Here is a 19,597-nt window from a genome sequence, read left to right on the forward strand (position 1 = left end):
TGTAGACAAGATCTCCCCAGTCGCCCACAAGATCCGCATCCCCAAAGGTAGTTCGGCAGAAGGGGAAGACAAGTGGGTCCATATTAATCAGCTAAAGTGTTGCCATCCCAGGCACACTCTGCAGCAACTGGAGGAGTCCTCTGCAATCCCAGAGGGGGACGCTCCAGAGTAATACATTTCCAACCCTAAAATATTCCACATATAGCCTATAAAATCCTATGATTCTTGAATGCTAATGTCTCCTGATGTATAAAATGTATATGTTCGCCCCACCATTAATAGTGGTGGGGAAATGTCTACGAATATGTTTCTGCCGCTTTGCTTTGTCATCCTAGGAGAGATAAACCATGGAGACTGACCAAGGAGGACGACCCGGGGACCGGGAGAAAAGATCCGAGGGGCCCGAGGTACCGCCCAAAACTCCCATCAGGACCGGCGAGGAGAACCGATCGATCCACCCAGATGGAGGAAAAGATGCTGAACTGTGCCATCTACGAAATCGAAAGAAGATGATGCTGATATCCCAGCGCGTGGATAATCCCTCATGAATCACTGATAGTGTTGACCTGAACCAATCATAAGTAGCTATCACCTACCCTGAATCTCCTATAGTGAATTAAAAACATTTTTAGCATATTTTCACTTCTTTGCAAATCACATTTAAAGTATTTTTGCCTGTGTTTTAAAATCATCCCTGTTACTCTATGCTTGCTAGGGGGGAACTGAATTGGTATTGCATTTGATTGTATTCCTGAAAATTGTGTGCTTTCCTTCTATCTCCTTATATTGCATAGGGGTGGGGGTGAATTGTCAAAAGAAAAAGTGATCATATTATCTCTTGTGGAAACCATCTCAGTTATTTCTGTGCTGCATTCTTTTCCATCATTGCATTTACTTGAAACCATAAAAGCATTCTCAGCTACCTTATCCTCTCTATACCAACTCCTAAGTAATTAAAAAACGTGTGCTAGTATAATACTATCCATTGTTGATCACTGTCATATTCATAAGTGTGCAAACAAATATTAATTTATTTATAAAAGTGTGATATATATCTTGTTTAATTTTTCATCTTTTAATTTGCAAAACAAACCTACTTCTTGGCTCAGTGAGGTCAGGGGGATTCAAAGAGAGGGGCGTTATACAAGGGTTTATCATCCAGATCTATGAACCTGTCATAAAAATATAAATAAGGGCTTCCCTTGGGCATCCCAGACTAGGCATTGACTCAGTTGGAGTGCTGAATTGAAGTCGCTTAACAATGTCATCCGCGTAGACCAGCCAGAATATTTTCCTTCTGTTCAGTTCTGGACTGGCCAACGTGGACGAGATCAGATGTTCCCCTGAATCTACCAGGAATAGGTTGAAAAATGTAGGTGCCCCCAAGCAGACCTGTCTTACCCCTCTTTCTACTAGGACTGACTCTGAGTGATGACCCCCATTGTCCAAACATACCCTTACACTTGTTCCCCTGTGTAATTCCATGAACATTGACAGCACCTCTGGGATTCCCTTTCTTCTGAGTTTGTGCCATAACCTTGTTCTATCAATTTGGTCAAAGGCCTTAGAGAGATCTATCCATGCTCCAAATAATGGTGTCCCTCCCCTGGCCGATGATGTTTCACTGAGGAGATTTAGTTTAGTTTAATTTAGTTTATTTATTTATAATGCGCACCAGACCCATGGGCATCGGGGCGCAGAAGATAAGGTCATGTTCAGCTTAGTTACAGGGTACATAGGTACAAGAAATTAGGGATGCAATATACAGTGTCACCTCAAAGATATACAATGTCGGTTTCATGATCACAAAGATTACAATTAAATTGTATGAGTACCTGGGGTGCAGGACGAGATATACAATAGCACAACAGTATATACAGTGTGGGTTACATGGTTGTGTAGCAGGAGTATGAAGTGCAGGTCGAAATATACAATAGCAACATCAGTATATGCAATACATGTTATATAGCAGAAGGTTTAAAGTGAGCACATTACAACGGGAGGGGCGTTCAAGTTGACTAGTACAAAGTGAGCGTATGGGCAAGGGAGAGGATCGTCAAAATGTTGTTAGTCAGAGTGCTTATTTATCATTTTCTTTTAGCCAGTTGGTCAGTTTCTGTTTGAATTTAGAGAAGGGCTGGGGATCTCTAATAATAGGGGGTAGGGAATTCCATAGTTGCGCAGCCTTAACTGGGAAACTGTGTCCTCCAACAGTAGATAGTTTGAATCGTGGTACTTGGAGGCAGTTCGTATTGGCTGTTCACGTTGGTCTGGATGATATTTTTTTATGGATTCTGTCCATGAGGTAAGGAGGTGCATTATTATTAAGGCACTTGTGGGTGAGAGTGGCGATTTTGAGTTTGATTTTATCAGAGGTGGATAGCCATTCTCTTCTAATAGAGGAAATATGTTCATTTCTATTGATCTTGAGTGCCGCTCTCAGGGCATTGTTTTGGAAAACCTGTATATTATGGATAGTCTGTTTATTCGCTCCAATGTAGAGCGTGTTACAGTAATCCAATTTGGAGAGAATGAGGGCTCTGGCGAGCGTGAGGCAGCTGTCAGTGGAGAGGAATTGTTTACTAGCTCTGATAAGTTTGCATGTGTATGCAGTAGCAAAGGCTAGGGAATTGACTTGTTTGGAGAAGTTCAGGGTGGCGTCTAGGTAAAAGCCAAGGGTCTTCACTTCCTTTGATACTTTTATGTTGTTGCCATCAATGGTGAAGTTGACATAATCTGAGCTGAGTTTGGAAATGTGGGTCGGGGTGCCTAAGAAAATAAGCTTGGTTTTGTTGTCGTTCAGACATAGTCCATGGGTGGCCATCCGTGCCTGAACAATACTGTAGATTCTATTCACCAGAGTCAGATCCACAACGCAATCTCCTGAAAGCAGAAGGAGGATTTGGGTATCGTCTGCATAGTTAGTGTAGGCGATACCCAAATGATCCATTTCGTCGAAGAGGGGCTTGGTGAATATATTATAGAGAGTAGGTGACACACAGGATTTCTGTGGTACACCACAGGTTATAGGGGTAGGGTCTGCTGAGGCCCAAGGAGAGAAGACTCTCATGGTCCGGTTGCTCAGAAAAGACTCAATTCAAGTTATGGCCTCCTTAGAGAAGTGAGCTGCGGAGTCTAGGTGGCTGCACAAGACTTTGTGGTCGACCAAGTCGAATGCAGCCGAGAGGTCCAGTAGGAGGAGTAAGGCTACTTGGCCTTTGTCTCTGAACTCATCTATTTGGGCCTTAAGATCAATTAAGGCCGTCTCCGTGCCATGTTGAGGGCGGAATCCGGATTGACGCGATCCTAGTAGGAGGTTAGATCAAGGAAGTTCTGTATTTGAATATAGGCCACTTTATCTAAGATTTTTAGAAGAAATGGCACAGTCGTGATGGGCCTAAAGTTTGTGGGAATGGTAGGGTCAAGGGTTTGATTTTTCAGTAATGGCAGTACCCAGGATTCTTTCAAGTTGTTCGGGACAGTACCAGTAGTAAACGAAGAGTTGATAAGTTTAGTTATGAATGGCGAGAGTTCTCTCGCGGCGTCCTTAATAAGTTGTGCCGGACATTGGTCCCCTTTGCAATTGGACGGTTTAAGTCCCAGTATGATCTTCTCCACCTCAATGGTTGATACTTTAGAGAAGCTAAAGTGTGTTTCTTGTTTGTGATGAGGTGGGGGAGCTGTGCTCTGAAGCGTTTGAGGTGCTAGAGAGGCTTTCTTTGTAGGTTGGGGACTTTGTTAGTTAAGGCACGTTGGATACTAGAGCACCATTGTTTGTCTTTGATGCAGTTTTCTTGTGGTACAATGGGTGTTTCCAGTTCTTTCAAGATACTAAACAATTCTTTGACACTAGATTTGGATTGAGATATTCTGGTATTATAAGTATCCTGTTTGGCTAGGAGGATGTCTTTCTTATATTGGGTTGAGGCCTTGGTAAGGTTTAGTTTATTTTCCGCTGATGGGGAGAACCTTCAAGCAATTTCAAGCTTTCTTTTAAGTAGTGTAAGGTTTTTTAAGTGAGGGGTGAACCAAGAGTTAAGGTGTTTTTTAGGTTTGCTATTCCTTTGTTTAAGCGGCGCGATATTGTCAAGGGCTGAGATTATGACTTCGTGGTACCGTTCGACTATAGAATTTGGGTCCATATTGTCCGGAACCGAATTAAGTTTAGGTATTATATGGGGCAGCATTTTTTCAACTGTCATAAGTTTTTTGTTCCTCGTAAGTGGGGGGGCAGGCAGGGGCTGGGCCATGGCTGGGTTAGTGGTTAGCGGCCAGAGTGAATGCTAGGAGATGGTGGTCTGTCCAGATCTGAGGAGCAATGGAGGTAATATTTACCTCACAGTTATATTCTGCAATCCAGTCGAGGATTCGACCTTTGTTGTGTGTAGGTGAATTAACTTTCTGGGAAAAGCCGAGCTCTTGCAAAGTCATAGCAATGACAGTAGCGTGGGTGTCCTTAGTATCGTTGTAACCTAGGTGTTTTTTAAATTGTTGGACAAGGCTGTGGAGATATCTTCCGAGAAGGTTGCGATGGGGCCTGGCGGCCTGTAGATAAGAAGGATATTTAGTGTTTGAGAATTGGCAGTAGCAATTTTGACCGTAAGGCACTCACACAATTTCATAGTAGGTGTTGTCACAATTCTCATTTCTAGGTTAGTCTTGGCAATGATTGCTAGTCCTCCACCTCGAGAGATATTTTTATCTGCTCGCAGGATAGTGTAGTTATCGGGGACTGGCAGCGATAGGGCAGGGCCTGCCGCGTCATGTAACGAAGATTCTGAGATGGCCCAGACGTCCAGGTTGTCTGTTAATATAATGTCAGATATTTCAGTTGCATGGGCAACCTGAGACATAGCATTTATGAGAGCTCCTTTGAGGTTAGGTCGGTGGCTTTCTGAAAAGGGGGTGGTGCTAGGGCTGACATTAGTCGTCCGTTTAGTGTGATTCGGTGTAGGTCTAGAGTTGGGCTCTGCAGTTGTTTTCTGGAATCGGCACTTTTTTAGTTGGATTAATTGTTAAATCGTTTTAGCAGGTAGCTCATAGAGTTTGGATAGGCAGTAGTACTGCATGGTAACTGTATGGACGAGTATTCTTGATACTGGCACGTTTTGTGTGCTGTTTTATAATTTTGTATGTCTAGTATTGTAGGGCCAATGGGAGTGTTAGGCAGGGCACTAGTACATGGGAACATTATGCCGTAAGTTTTGCGACATTGCTACTACAGGCAAGGTACTTGACTAATTACTAGAACAGGGTACAAGCAGTCTAAATGCAACTTTGCTATTGTGATCAGGAGTAGCTCGGTAGAAGCATATTACATACCGTCTGGGTGCGCTAACTGCTATAAATTCTACTAACACAGATAAAAAAAGACAATAACTTTGCTATTGTGGTCAAGAGTAGCTGGTAGAACAACTTTGCTATTGTGATCAGGAGTAGCTTGGTAGAAGCACATTACATATCGTCTGGGTGCAGCTAACTGCTATAAATTCTACTAACACAGATGAAAAAAGACAATCTAAGTGCAACTTTGCTATTGTGGTCAGGAGTAGCTGGTAGAACCACTTGCTTACAGTCTAGGTACAGCTGGCAGCTACAGAGTCTACTAAAACAGATGCAAAAGAATCTAGATGCATGTTTGCTATTGTAGTCGGTAATAGCTAGGTAGTATCCACTTTCGTACAGTCTAGGTGTGACTTACTACTACAGGCAAGGAAGGCTGGCAATATCTATTTACAGGAATAGATACAATAGGCAGAAATAGTCTAGGTGTAGCTTTGCGAGAGTGGACGAGAGTAGGACGGTATGTTCAGTCTGTTAGGCAATCATGCATAGTACAAAGACAAATGTGAGCATAGATAATGTAGGCTAGTAGGCAGGGGCGTGTTGCAGACATACATGCAGGTAATCACAAGTGCAGTCTATGGTCTACTCTGCTGCAGAGGTTGCTGGGCTAGGTATGCACAGGAGTGTCTCGCAGGCAAGTTTAAACACTACGAGCAGTTTGTAATTGTGGAGAGCTTGGTGTTAAGTTGGCACAGTTAGAATAAGAAGTGCAGACAAGAAGATTTTCATGCGCTTACAAATGGGAGCGGTATAGAGGCTTTATAGTTGGTGCTGCGGAGGGGAGGGTTGGGCTTCCTTACTGGTAGTGGTGAGGGAGGCGTGGAAGGAGTACAAGGGTGATGTTAAGGGGAGCGATGTGCGAGCGCTAGCAATGGAAAGGGGCGTGTTATGTGGCCATGGTGTGGTACATAGTTATGGGAGCAGACAATCGTTAGAGTAGGCTGTTAATGATGGCCAGCATAGATGTAAACAGTGCAGTGCAGTCGTTTAGCATACACGTTAGGCAGTAGTACAAAAATTGGGATGCAATAAGATTACATAGTGAATACTGTGGCCGTGTTGGAATAGTCAAAAGTCTTGTTACCTTTGCTTTGAGCCAAGGTGTTAAAGCCAGGGGGTCTGGCAGACGGCAGACTCGGCAAATAACAGGTAAGGAACAGGAGTTAGCCTTGCTACCGTGATCCTTGGGGGGAGTGGGCCGGCTTTGCCTGCCGGTGCCCAATCAGGGAGTAAAAGGCAGAGGCAGCCAATTAGTTATTGGCAGTGGCTGTTTGGGACCTGGTTAGGCTCTAATGGCATACAACAAAGAACAGTCGGCCACCTTGGAACATGATGGTACCTCATGTACCTCAGTGGAGAAATGAGTGCAAAAATAGCAAAAGCAGCTATTTTAGGTGAAGGCAAGCGTCTCCAACCAGCACGATCCTCCCCGCAATGAGAGACAATGATGGACTCTCCCAGAATGGGAATAAGGCCAAGACAAGTGCGGGTGAGTGTAAATTGGAGTTTATCAATCAGAATAGGGCATGCAAAGAACTCTGCAAACTCCGAGAGCGCTCTGTCTGACAATAGCAAAGACAGGCGTATATATTTACAAAAAACGTCATCAAAACCTACACACTATAGGGGGCACAAGTTCAATGGGATTGGGTGGCGACGACTAGCTATAGGTGCTGCTGTGATGTGGTTGGTCTTGGCTGGAGGACGTCACTGGTCAGCCTCGTGGGTTGGGCTGGGCCTGGCGGGTCAGCTGGGTCCATCTGGGCGGTGTTGTGCCATTGTGGCCAGTGTCAGAGATGAATGTCTTTTCCTGACTTCTTTGCCCTAACCCATGCACACCGCAGTCATTCAGTCATTTGCAATATTATCCTCTTTAGTAAATCTCCCAATAGGTTATGCTACAGGTTAATGCAACACAGGAGGAATGCACCTTGAGAGGGGTTTAATGGCGATTCATCAGTACATGGTTAACAGTGTCCTGTTGACCGGGTACCATAGGTCGTGGGGCTGGGTCTCAGGGCATGGGACAGACGGTACATGTCCTCCTGTCTTGTTAGAAGTCGTTATGAATGTGTTGCTGTAATGTTGCCATAATATTGGGTGTCCTAATTTTACAGGGGCCATTAACCTAAGGTGATCCGGTGGGTGGAGGGGTTTAAGAGAGGGCGCCTCTGGATTTGTGTATTCAGACGGAGGTTTACTGCTGGGCTGTAAATAATGCAGGTGGCGGGCCGTGGCCTTGGGTGCTGCAGAGGGAACTACAAATCTTTGAAGCGGCTCCAGCCTAGTTGGGGGAGGTGGAGCTTTGCTCTCTCGTCTGGCAGGCTTCGCAGGGAGGGAGGGGGAATGGCCTTGCACATATTCACAAAAGGTATCTTCTTTGTGTGTTGCCGATTTTAGGTGAAAGCATCATAAACATTCGAATACTATACAATACTCATTGAATCATTCCAAAGCTTACATTTTAACTTTGCTAAATGCCTCTCAAATATAGCCAGTCCGAGCACATTATTTCTACACTATGTTTTAACAACTACAACATTTTGTTATATGCATATACATTTGCAGTAAGTGAGGTAGTAGTGAGGTTGGTGGAGCACATAGAAAACGACTCGCCACCGTACGTGACGGTAGTGGCACATAAGGGGCTTGGACATACACACATGAAGGGTGCATTCCCGCGTGTCCTTCACATGAGCCCTCAGTATGGTTGCATTTGTCTTTCTTTGCACTCTAGCAGCATTAGTTCGGTTATGGCGCGGGACCGTGGGGTGTAAACATTTCAATGATACGCATAACAAATAACCCCCCGGGACGCTTCTACTATTTGTACATAACTGTAGTGGTGTGGGTGTTTCATTGCTAATGCCATGTAAACATGCGTTCTACCATATTTATACATTTTACAGGTTTTCTTAATCAAAGAGGTTTGTGGAGAAAATGCGCCTATCGCAGGTAGTTTTGGCATTAGTATTTGGGAACTTTTGCTTTTCTCTGAGGGCCATTTTACAGTTCTTTTTTCCACCCAGGCTCTGCTGGCGGGTCATGTTGGGAGCAGTGATACACTGCGGAAGGTGAAATGCTACAGTGTTGGTATCTTACACTAGCTCATGTCCGTCTTGCTCGTGGGAACGGGCTCACAGCGGATCTGCCAGGGAGCTGTGACCACAGGTATAATTGAAACTCTCCAAAGGTGGGGGCCGCTCTGTAGTGCGCCGAGCTCACACCATCTTTATTAGACAAAATGGTTTCTGAGGCCTAGCTAAATTCAATATGTTTGGGCAATGTCTTCAACAGGTGAGCCATCCACCACCTGGGCCCTGGTGGTAAGGAGGGGACGCCTGATGAGCCATGGCTCTCACCGGGGGAGGGGATGTAGGCAAGGGGGGTCTTTTGGACCAATCCTCCCCTACATAGGCTAGGCGCCTATTCTTCTTCAATACCTCAGTGCTGCTTCAATTGTAGAGGCTCCGGTGCTCGTGGGGGCGATTTAGCACAGGTGGGTGCTACGAGCATAGCACTTGCAGATATTTCGGTGCTAATCAGCTGAGCTTGGTGCTGGGTGCCCACTTCTCCTACAGGGGCTGGTCATGGACGAGGACCAGCCCCTGCAGATTTAGCATGATTCCATTCAGGGCCGTTGATAACCCCTTTCTAAATCCTGTTTGACAACGGGATAGTACCTCCTCCTGTTCTGCCCAAATCGAGAGCTCATTTAGCAGAAGCCTCATGAATATTTTACTATCAATGTCCAGGAGGGGGATAGGCCAATAGTTTGAAGGGTTTGACCTATCGCCCTCCTTGAAAAATGGTATGACCAATGCTGTCTTCCATGATGGGGGGAAACTCTTTTATTGTAAAATCTCACTGAAGAGTCGTTTTAATAATTTTGACCAGAGTGGTGGATTTTTCCTAAGTACCTGGTATGTAAGGCCATTAGGGCCTGCGGCTCTTGATAATGAGGCTTTAGATATTATTTCTATAATCTCATTCTCTTCAACATGCAGTTTCCACCCCTTATCTAGCGGCAAGCAGTCTGGTTCTTTTAATACCTTCCCGGACCTGTTTACAAGGTGTTCTACCCAGCTTTTTTTCCGGCACCAGATTGCATAGTGTGCTATTTGACAGAGAGTCTAGCTCTCGTATCACCGACCAGAAGCTTCTTGAGGATGAATTTGAGACGAACTTTAACATTTCCTCCCCTTCTCTTTGATAGAGGATGGCCTTGTGGTTCTTTACCCATGCTTTGTAGTTTTGTCTGATTAGTTTTAATTGCAAGGTATAGGATTCTTGATCCAACTTTTGGTTTTTTAGTCCTCTAATGCTTTTTCTCAAGTTTTTCTTCCTTTATCTAGTATCTTCATCAAAACTATGGAGATGTTTGTGCTTTGCATTGTTTAGTGGTGGTTGTGGGGGGGACCTGAGACCATATTACGTTCACAAACTTATCTGGATGGCTTAGCTCGTGGGTCGTCTGTTCTGACATGCTTTGTAGTTTTTTTATTTAGGTCTTTCCCACCTTGACCATATTTCCTCAACCTTATTTCCCTTTTATTTCCATTAGTTCTTGATTGTGGAATAGCTTAGTCGAACCAGGGCCGCCAGTGATTGAGAGTTCCAGTCGCGAATGGTCACTCCCTCCTTCATGCTTTACTCTTAGTTCTGATTTGCGGGTGAACAATCCCTCGCTGACAAAGATATAATCTAATACTGAGGCCGATTTACCTGTGTGCCATGTCATACAGGGCTCTTCATCCACTTGATTCGCGTTATTTATCATTTTCAGGTCCCATACTTTTGTAAACTCCAACCTAGCCCTTCCTTTACTGGAGGGTGTATACTTCTCTTCCCCCTCAGGTCCCCTTTTGTAGTGTACACATTCTGCATTGAAATCTCCTGCCAATAGAATGTCTGCTTCTTGCCATTCTGTTTTGATTGTTCCCAGCAATTCTGCTAGTTTACCCAGAAAGACTTGAATTTTAGAGGAGGCAGGGTTCCAATAAACATTTATCACAATTAGGGCCGTTTCTTTTGGGTCGGTGGTAGGTAGGACTTTACAGGCCAGTATTCCACTTTCATCTTTCCAAATTTGGGTGGCATGTTTGAGAGTGCTGTTTTTAATGGAGGTAATCAAACCCCTCCACCCCCGGCCGCCCTTTTGCCTTTTGGCTGGCTGGTAAACAAAAAGTTGTAAATCCTTCTATTTCTATTGGATTTACCAACCAGGTTTCTTGGAATACCAAGATGTCCATCTTCCCAAAAAGATAGTCTTTTGTTTCTTTTGCTCTAGACGTGCTGGAACCCCTTGTGTTCCAACTGACCATATTCAAGCCTTTCTGCCTAAAGGCTCTGGGTTCCTAGGCCCATATTTCTCAGAACTTGTGTCAATATTACGGAAAGAGCCGTCAATGTTTTTTCCTGCATTGATGTTTCTTGAATTGTTGTTCCTTTTCCAACTCAATTTAGGCCCCGAGTCCCCCTACCAACCCTCTGCTCCGCCTCCTTATGCCATTCCTGTTTGTTTATCTGGGCTCGAGGTGGGCTGGGGTGGGAGGTATGTACTGTTAATCCTTCTTGTTCAAGCTCTTTGTTGGCCTTTAGGATTGCTGTTTGTGCTTTTACTGAGCTCAAGCCGATTTCCACCATGAACACGTTTTTCTGATCAGGGAACTTCACATATTTAATAAGTAGAGACAACTACATTTTTTAAATATGAATATGGACAGTATCACCATTCTACTGAGAGATTTAGTTTTTGATGACATCTTCAGCCATAGTTTTGGAATTTCAATACCAATCGGGGTTATTTCATGGTTGACTGATTCATTGTTTCGCCTCCCCATATCCCCTTCCGTTCTTAATTTTGTGGGTTCTTCTTTCTTTGCACAGGTTTCTCTTCTTTCAGATTCTGGAATAGTCCGGAATTTTCCATTTCCCAGGCTCATGACTACCTGGTTGGGGGGCTCTTGCTCATCCAAGATTATCGGGTTCGGCTCATTTTTCTTCACTTTTTTGAATATTTGGGCTATTTTTATTTTTGCCCCCCCCTTATCCTAGTGGGTTTTTGCTTTTTCTGGTAAAGATCGGAGGGAGCTTCAGTTGTTTATTGTTGTGATTCATTGAGGCCTCAGCAGGTTTGATTGGGACCTCAGTTTGTAGGCCGATGCTCACTCCCACAATTTTTGGTGTAATCTTTGAGGCATCTTGATTTGCCCTTTTCTTGCTCTTCTGTTTTTCTCCCTCCATTTCCCGTACTTTTTTTCTGTTTTGCTTCTTTTCCCTTTCCCGGGCCTCTTGCTTGTTTTCTTCCCTGGCTGTTTCCATTTTCTAAGTTTTTTAGTTTTTTAATTTTTTTCTTGTTTTTTTGTCAGGTTTGGGATGATTTTTCCCCTTTTGCCTTTTTTTTGTATTTCTTCTTCTCCTGTAGTTTTGGTTGCTTGCTTCTGTCCAGCTTATAATTGAGTCATTTTTATTATCTCCCATTTCATCCCCTGTATACTTCTGTCCTCTTCTCCATTGGCTTCTTGTTCTTCCACCAATTGAGCTGTCTTCAAGAGCTCTTCTATGGTTGATTCCGATAGTGGCGTATCCTCGGGTTCTTTGGGTTTGTATTCTCCAGTCTGACTCTCAGCGTCTTTGTTTTTTGGCTTTTCCCTCCAGTTTCGCAGATTCTTCAGGATCTGATCTCTCCCGTTCTCCTCTGCTTTCCCATTGTCAGTAAGAAGGATGTGAAGAAGAGCTGTTTCTTTCCTATGACTTGAGGATTCTTTTTTCATTTCTTCTATTGATGAAGTAACCGTGGTATTAATCGCATTACTGAGGCCCATCATTGAGGCCTCACTTCTTGCCACTTCATGGGTTAGTTCCAGTACTATTCCTGCTTGTGACTGGACCTCGCCCTGTAGTAATTTAAAAACCGACACCAAGGAGTTTAGGACGTAGATAAGGGCACTCAGTGTTGCACCACTTGAGGTTGGACTATGCTTGTGATCTCTGATTCTTCCCTCCTCTGAGAATCTGTTGTGATCACCATCTATTGGGGCTTTTCTTCTTTTTACCTCTGTATTGCTTGTTTCCAGTTCCCCCAAGTCTTCTGCCTCTCTCTCTGTACTTTCAGGTAGAGGCTGTTCCTCCTCCTGGATGTTCTCCCTTGTTTCGTTTCCTTCTGTTGGGTGGATCCAGTCAGTATTTGATTGTTCAACCAATTCATCCAAACTTCTGCTCCTTCTTTTATCAAAATATTCTTTGATTTTTTTTTATGTTTTTGATGGTGACCGTGTATTCCAACCATCTTTTTCAGTGGTTTATTTGGTCCATCCGATTTCCTTTGTCGTTGGCTTCTTCTTCCAACGTTTGATTTGGGCTATGAATTTGGGCCTCAATTAAGAGTTGGTTATTCTGTGTAGTTTCTGGTTCGCCACCTACTGCAGGTGACCCTTCTGTGGTGGAGTACGCCGCTGGTTCCAAGTAGGAGCCATCCCACTCTGGTGCCTTTGTCAGGTCCAAGTGAGCTGTGCTCCTTAATTTCATTTTTTATGGTATTGTCACGGATGATTCTGGATCTGTTGGCAGAGTTTTTCTACTTTCTCTGTTGCTCTTTCCTTTTATTTTTTTCTTTTCAGTGGCTTCCACCGCGTTTGCAAAGTACTGGCATTGTTGCTTGCGCTCGCGTTGCTGCTTGACTCTGTAGTTTTCAATTTCCAATAGTCTAATATGTATTTTAATATGCTTCATGATATTAAGAACTTCCGTGTGGTTCTCCCATATGGAACGTTCTGTTGGAGCTGCTGTCCCTCGCTCACTCGGGTATCACACGGGATTAGTTTTCAACGCATGAGATTCCCCTCCTGTTTCCGTGGCCTGACTGCTTCAGTCGCCGCGGTGCTCCCTTTTGCTTTCACCTTCACTGCGCTGCTCTGTGCGGCTCTGTGCTGCTCTTGCCGCTCTTGTTGCGCCCCCTACAGTTAAAGTTTGTTTGTTCTACAGTCTGTGTCCCGCTTGTATAAATAATCACAGGGTGGGAGGGGAGGGAAGGGGGGGAGAGGGTAAGGGAGTAGGGTTTACGCAACGGCGTGCTTACCGTATTACCCGGGTTTCTAAATTACAGAAAGCTTTAAATAGTGCGCCAGCACCACAGCTTCTTCTGTGTTTCCAAGCTTCAGATTTCAGCCTCTCCCCGCGAACCTGCTGAACACGCAAAACACTCTTCTCACTCCACTCTTGCTCCGTTCAGGATTCCAGTGAGTTCAAATAGGCACTCCTCCCCCTTGTCAGGGCAGCCACTGTAGAAAGACTTGCAGAGTAGAGAACATGCAAAACACTCTTCTTCTCACTCCGCTCTCCGCGGTAACAAGGGCCTCTGTCCCCAAGACTATATCGTTACAGGACATTAGACAGCCAAATATCAAGGAATGCAGCTCATATTGGAATAGCTCTGGGCAGGACAATGGTGCCATTTTTTGTTGGAGCACAGTCCTAAAACAGCGGCATCCCAGGCGTTCATTCAAGGGATATGGAGAGTCGGGACAGAGCTATCACCTGAATCAGAAGGAATACTATTGTGAGACTCCCGCTGGTCATTCCTCCGGAGCTAAAATAAATAGTCATAGATCTGGCTCATACCGGTCACCAAGGGGCAAACAAAAACAAGGACCAATTAAGGCAAAAGATCTGGTTCCCTGGAAGAGAGAGAATACTCCTTCAGAGCAGGCTGCAGGTGGTGCCACACCTCGGGCACCCTACAAAGTCCACCATCGATTGAATCCCCAGTGTGGGGGTACCATCCCATGGGAGGATTTGAGAATATACATTGGAACTCTTCTACAGTTTACACACTTCCTCGTTGTACTGGATGATTATTCCAGGTGAAATTCATCTCTTTCACAGCAGCACAGGAGGTGCCACCTGTACTGGAGGATTTCTCTGCAGCACATGGCATACCTGACACAATATGCTCCAAGAATGGCTCACCATTCCAAGGTAAGAAATATGAATCCTTCATCAATCCATTAAAGGATAACCCATTTATGGCACTGTGCCAACAGACACACCGAAATATAGCTTTCTGTATAGCGTATGAAAAGGCCACAAAGCCGCAGTAATGTCATTACTCATGGCTTATCGATCCTCTCCACATACAGCCATAGGAGTGGCCCCCACCAGAAGTTCTATGGACCAGGAGGGTATGTCCACTTTTTTCTGAGTATGAGTGGAGGTCAAGAGTACAGATCAATATATTCTGTTTTCATCTGTACATTTGTATATCTCTGCAAAGTGCTCTGCAGTGATATATTAAGCAATAATATGCACCTGCAATCAGAGACTGAATCTGTGCCTCCCCTATGAAGCAAACCTCTGTGCTCTAGCAGATAAAAAGGGGTCAAAGGTAATGGCGGAAGATGGGCAGGCTCACGTAACACAGAACTGCAACGGTTTAAGAAGGTACAGAGCCGAATCAACTGAGGATGCCTGTGAAGTCGAGGACATGGAAGACAACATAGAAAGATTGATCACAGATCCCACGTCATATGAGGATGAGGAACTCATCCGACGAGGTGAAGATCGGTCACAGAGTATCATGTGCCCGCAGATGGCATCAGAGACATGCCAAAGGTACGCCGTGAGAGCTGCCTCAGCTGTTCCAGCTAGATTAAAAGACCTGGGGCCTGATTTATAATAGTACTTTACAATGGCTCAATTCCATTTGAACACCCTTTGTAAATCAGGCCCAATGTGTTAGATTTAGAGTATGTTGTTAGTATGGTATAGGTTGCAGTTTTGTTATAAGTGGAAGGGGGTGTTGTAACATAGGATGCCTCGCAATGGCAGAACGTCCTATGATTTTGTTGTAGAAGCCGTATGGCCAATCTAATAAATCGACCCACCCCACGACAGGACAGGGTTAATTCCCACTGAGTCTCAATGTGTGAGTGATTCTTTTGAGCGCGCACTACCAGCTGCCCTGCACACTTTTTTGACCGCATTGGGTGCTCTGCAGCACGGTGTCGTCCCAATCAAAGGATTTGGGCGGACCCATGTGGGGACGATTCACGATCACAAAGGAAATATGCAGACATTAGCCTCATTACGAGTTTGGTGGGATCTCTGCGATAATACCACTGAGCAGGGCAGTTTCTAGCCAACTTGGTGCCCAAGCCGAAACACCAGCATGCACTCCCTGCCCCCTGACTGGCACACGTCACTCCCAAACTACACCTCTGTGTCATGTGACAAATCCTCTCCTCGAATAAATAATTGCTATATAAATGAAGCATTGTAATGAAAGTAATTTACAGAACAATTCTAATGCGAAAACACAGATGTTGCTGTCCAAGTACCGTATGTTCCAGCGTATAAGACGACTGGGCGTACAAGACGACCCCCATCTTTTCCAGTTAAAATATAGAGTTTGGGATATACCCGCCCTATAAAACGACAGCCGGCATATAAGGCGACCCCTGACTTTTGAGAACATTTTCCTGGGTTAAAAAGTCATCTTATACGCCGGAACATACAGTAAATGGTATTTGTGTCAACTGCCCTTAGGGAAGGCCTTGCCTGATTGCAGTTTCAAACTGTCCACACTGGCACACTGCGGTGTGACCAGCCTGCCCGGGTCTGAGGACCCACTGACCACTGGCCCCGTATTGCAGGTGTTCTGTTCGTACCACTTCACTTGTATTTCGAAAGGGGCAATACTAGACTAGCCATATGAATTATTCTCTGATGGAAGGTTATCATTCCAAGATGGACAGTCTGGCACACTCTGAATGTACTCTTTCAAAATACCTCTATGAGACTGGGAAAGGGGACCAATAGCGCCAGTATGCTTTGCATTAGATCACACAGCATTTCAAGACTATAACAGTGTTCAGAGATCTCTATATTAGATAAAGAAGTCTGTGATAAAAGGATTGTATGTGTGATTCTCAAAATTCATAACAGATGCCTGGCTTGGTGCTCACATCACTGTTCACAACACTCACCCTAACATTAAAATGTTAGCAACCATAAACCATACATACTCATTCAGACAGCTTACGTTTTTGGATGCAAGTATAAAATGACTGTAACATCAGCCACTCAAATAGGGTACATGAGGTCTTTGTGATTCTTGTTTCTGAAGCATTTTACATGAGGAAGGACTGGGTCTCAGTGTGAGCATGCCCAGCCCCAAATACAGAAACATCTTTTGGGAAGTCTATAGACAGGACAGGATACCGTAGAAGAGAGACCCAATAAACAATGCACAGAAAGGCTGCAAGTAAAGGATTGTACATCTTACAAACTTTAGCCTGACCTGTAATAAGCTGATGAAGCGTTTTAAACAAAACCGGCTTCTAATGCATGGTAAACGGTCCATAGTTCCTCGGCCACTACCTACTAACTATTCCGCAGGCCTCAGAGGTTATTTCTGCAAAAACTAGCAGGCCCATGCTTTATCTAACAGAGCTGGCATTAACATCTCTTATTAGTGCTGGCCTGCAGCTAGTAAAAGCCAACTTGCTGGGGATTACAACGCTTACACTAGTACCAAGGATACCGGACACAAGCTCTAAACCAGACTCTCAATGTGGCGGTGGGGGGAATGGCTACTGTGCCGAAAAAATCACATACTGCAGAACCAATCCCAGCCTACTAACATACAGCATATCCAATCAGGCACAAACAGCAGCAAATACTAGACACCCACAAGCTAGTAATGGACTTTTTCGAACAAAACATAATTATTACAGTAACTTGTTTATTTTAAATACAAAATGCATTAAAATGTGCAACATACATTTAAATGTGTAGTAAATATGTTTTAAAGCATCAATCGAGTCAAATTACTTTTTAATAACATTAACACATAGTGGCCGCCATGTTGGAAGCAAACATGGCTGACAACTTCACCACAGAGTAGAAAATCAGCCAAAGAGTGCAAAAAGGGGTGTGTTTTGCCCACAGATGGGTGGACATGGAAAGAAAATCCTATTGATTTAACTTAGAGATGGGTGGGACACATAGGCTAAACAACACATATCCATCCTCATATGCCAACCTGCATTGAAACGCATCACAACAAACCTGCATCCAAAGCCCTTATTTCAAGCTCTCATGTTAAAGCTCTTATTTTAATGACAATAGTTTCAGCTTTATAGTTAGCGCTTTCAGTGCCACCTAATAGCCAAAACTAATCATGGTGTGGCAGTGTAGAAAGGGTCTTTGGCCTAGTGGATGTACCATTTGAGGCAACTTATTTGATTGCTTGATGCATTCATGTGTGGGCACAGTATGGCATGCTCGTCACAGCCACATACACAAAATGTTCCAGTATGCTATTGTATGGATATTGGACACATCAGATAAAAACAGACATGTGCGGTTACAATCGGGAGCGCCACATAGACGGTGACATGTGCGGTTACAATCGGGAGCGCCACATAGACGGCATTAACCAACAGCAGGGTGGTGGCTTGTGCAGCGTACAAAACGTTGCTGCACACATTGATTTGATTTGCCATGGACTACTGTCTGCATGGTGACACAAAATGAACTATACTTTCCTAATCAAGGTGCCAAGTGACATTGAGTTGCCATCTGGTGTGTGCGCTAGGCAGTGGCTGGCTTGTTTAGAAAATGAAAAGACCTTTGATGTGCCGTGTGTAACTAAAAAGGAATATACAAAAAAACGTGTTGGTGTGTCAAATAAAGAGACATGAATATAAAGAAAATAGTTTAAACATTTTCTGTGTGGCATTTTAATTCTCTTTGAAGAATACATAGGTTTGGGCAGCTAAGTAATACTTGTGCTGGCCTGGTTAATAAACATGCCCAATGTTCAGTTCCTAACACTGAAATGTTAAGCACATACTGTGTAAAAACATTGGCTTGTTAAATGAGCCATCACTTATAAATTGCCCCACTTGAAAGGCTGTCAATCTAAAGAATGAGGGGCACAGGGTGTGTGACTCCAGAGCATCTCCCACGCTGTGTTTGGAATATGCATTCCTTTGTTTGCATATTCCGAACGCAGCTCAGTCAAACTACAAGTCGGCAGAGAGAGCAACCAGCCGAACAGTTCAGAGGAGCACCCACTAGCACATCAAGCTGTTTCATCTTTTGTCCCGCAAGATCAGTCAGCTTTTTGGGTGGGCCACTCCTGAGCTATTTAGCTCTATGCGCCCCGGCCGTTGCCTGCTCCGCCCAAGCCATGAAACGGTGCTGCCACTGAGATACCAACAAATGGTATTACCGTTACCACCACTTAGTCTGGTGGTATTACCACAGGATCGCAAGTGGTGGTAGGTGGTGTTAGTCCACATTAATTGGAGTCCATAGGACTCCATGGGGATTTTGGCAGTATTACCAGCAGCAGTATTACCACTGGTGGTAATACAACCAATTTGGCCGTTTTTGGCCAGTAAGGAGGAGGAATTACCTCCAGCATTCTGCTGGAGGTGTTTCCTCTGCCTTACCTTCAAACCAGTAGTTTAGCGGTGTGGTAATGCAGAGGTAAAGCAGTGGTACCACCGTTTTTTACCACACCACTGAACTCGTAATGAGGCCCATTGTGCGTACTGAAAGGGGAAAATATGGTCAACCGTCATTCTTGTAAGTGCAGAGTGTATGTACGTGACATGAGTTTTCCATTTGAACATACTCAGTAAGCTAACATTTACTCTTTTCATTGCAGAAACGCCACTTGACTGCGAGGTGTCGCTGTGGTCTTCATGGGGTCTCTGTAGAGGCAGCTGTGCAACTGGAGGCACCAAGACAAGAACTCGTTACGTGCATTTTAAGCCGTCAACCAGCGGACTGCCCTGCCCGAGTCTCAGGGAGGAAATCGAATGCGCTCAGGACAACTGTGTCTAAATGCCGATGCTGATGTATGTGTATATTTCTGTATCTGATGTATATATACTCAAATAAAATGTGGGGTCAAGCAGATCGCGTATGACATCCAAACTTCAATGCATCCTACATAATAAATATTGCACAATAAAGGCAGTTTCATCTGTTCATATCAAGAGTTTTGCACGTTTGCTGAAATTGTGTAGAGTGGATTACTTCCAGATAACAAATGGTTCAAAGTTCACCCAAAAAAATTAATGTAGTGCCCTCTCGTGGCAGCTAAGAGGATGTTTTTCAGAAGGAATTTAATTTCGTTCTTGATGTATTCCAAAGTCAAGACCCCAACAGGGCGCGAAAGCGTACACATTTAGAAACGCGACTGTTAAAACGTACCTTGATTTACGATTGTATCAGT

General features: G+C 44.3%; 1 protein-coding gene across 2 annotated transcripts in view; it reads left to right on the plus strand.

The window, feature by feature from the left end:
• Positions 1 to 19,350, plus strand: part of SPON2 (spondin 2) — a 253,273-nt gene extending 233,923 nt beyond the window's left edge. For both annotated transcript variants that reach the window (XM_069632167.1, XM_069632168.1), the window contains exon 6: positions 19,025 to 19,350. In XM_069632167.1, the coding sequence (XP_069488268.1) occupies positions 19,025 to 19,203 (179 nt within the window). In that variant the 3' untranslated portion in view covers positions 19,204 to 19,350. The remainder of the gene's footprint in view (positions 1 to 19,024) is intronic.
• The last annotated feature ends 247 nt before the right edge of the window (positions 19,351 to 19,597 follow it).

Source organism: Ambystoma mexicanum, chromosome 6q (assembly GCF_040938575.1).
Source record: "Ambystoma mexicanum isolate Mex_15411 chromosome 6q, UKY_AmexF1_1, whole genome shotgun sequence".
NCBI lineage: Eukaryota > Metazoa > Chordata > Amphibia > Caudata > Ambystomatidae > Ambystoma > Ambystoma mexicanum.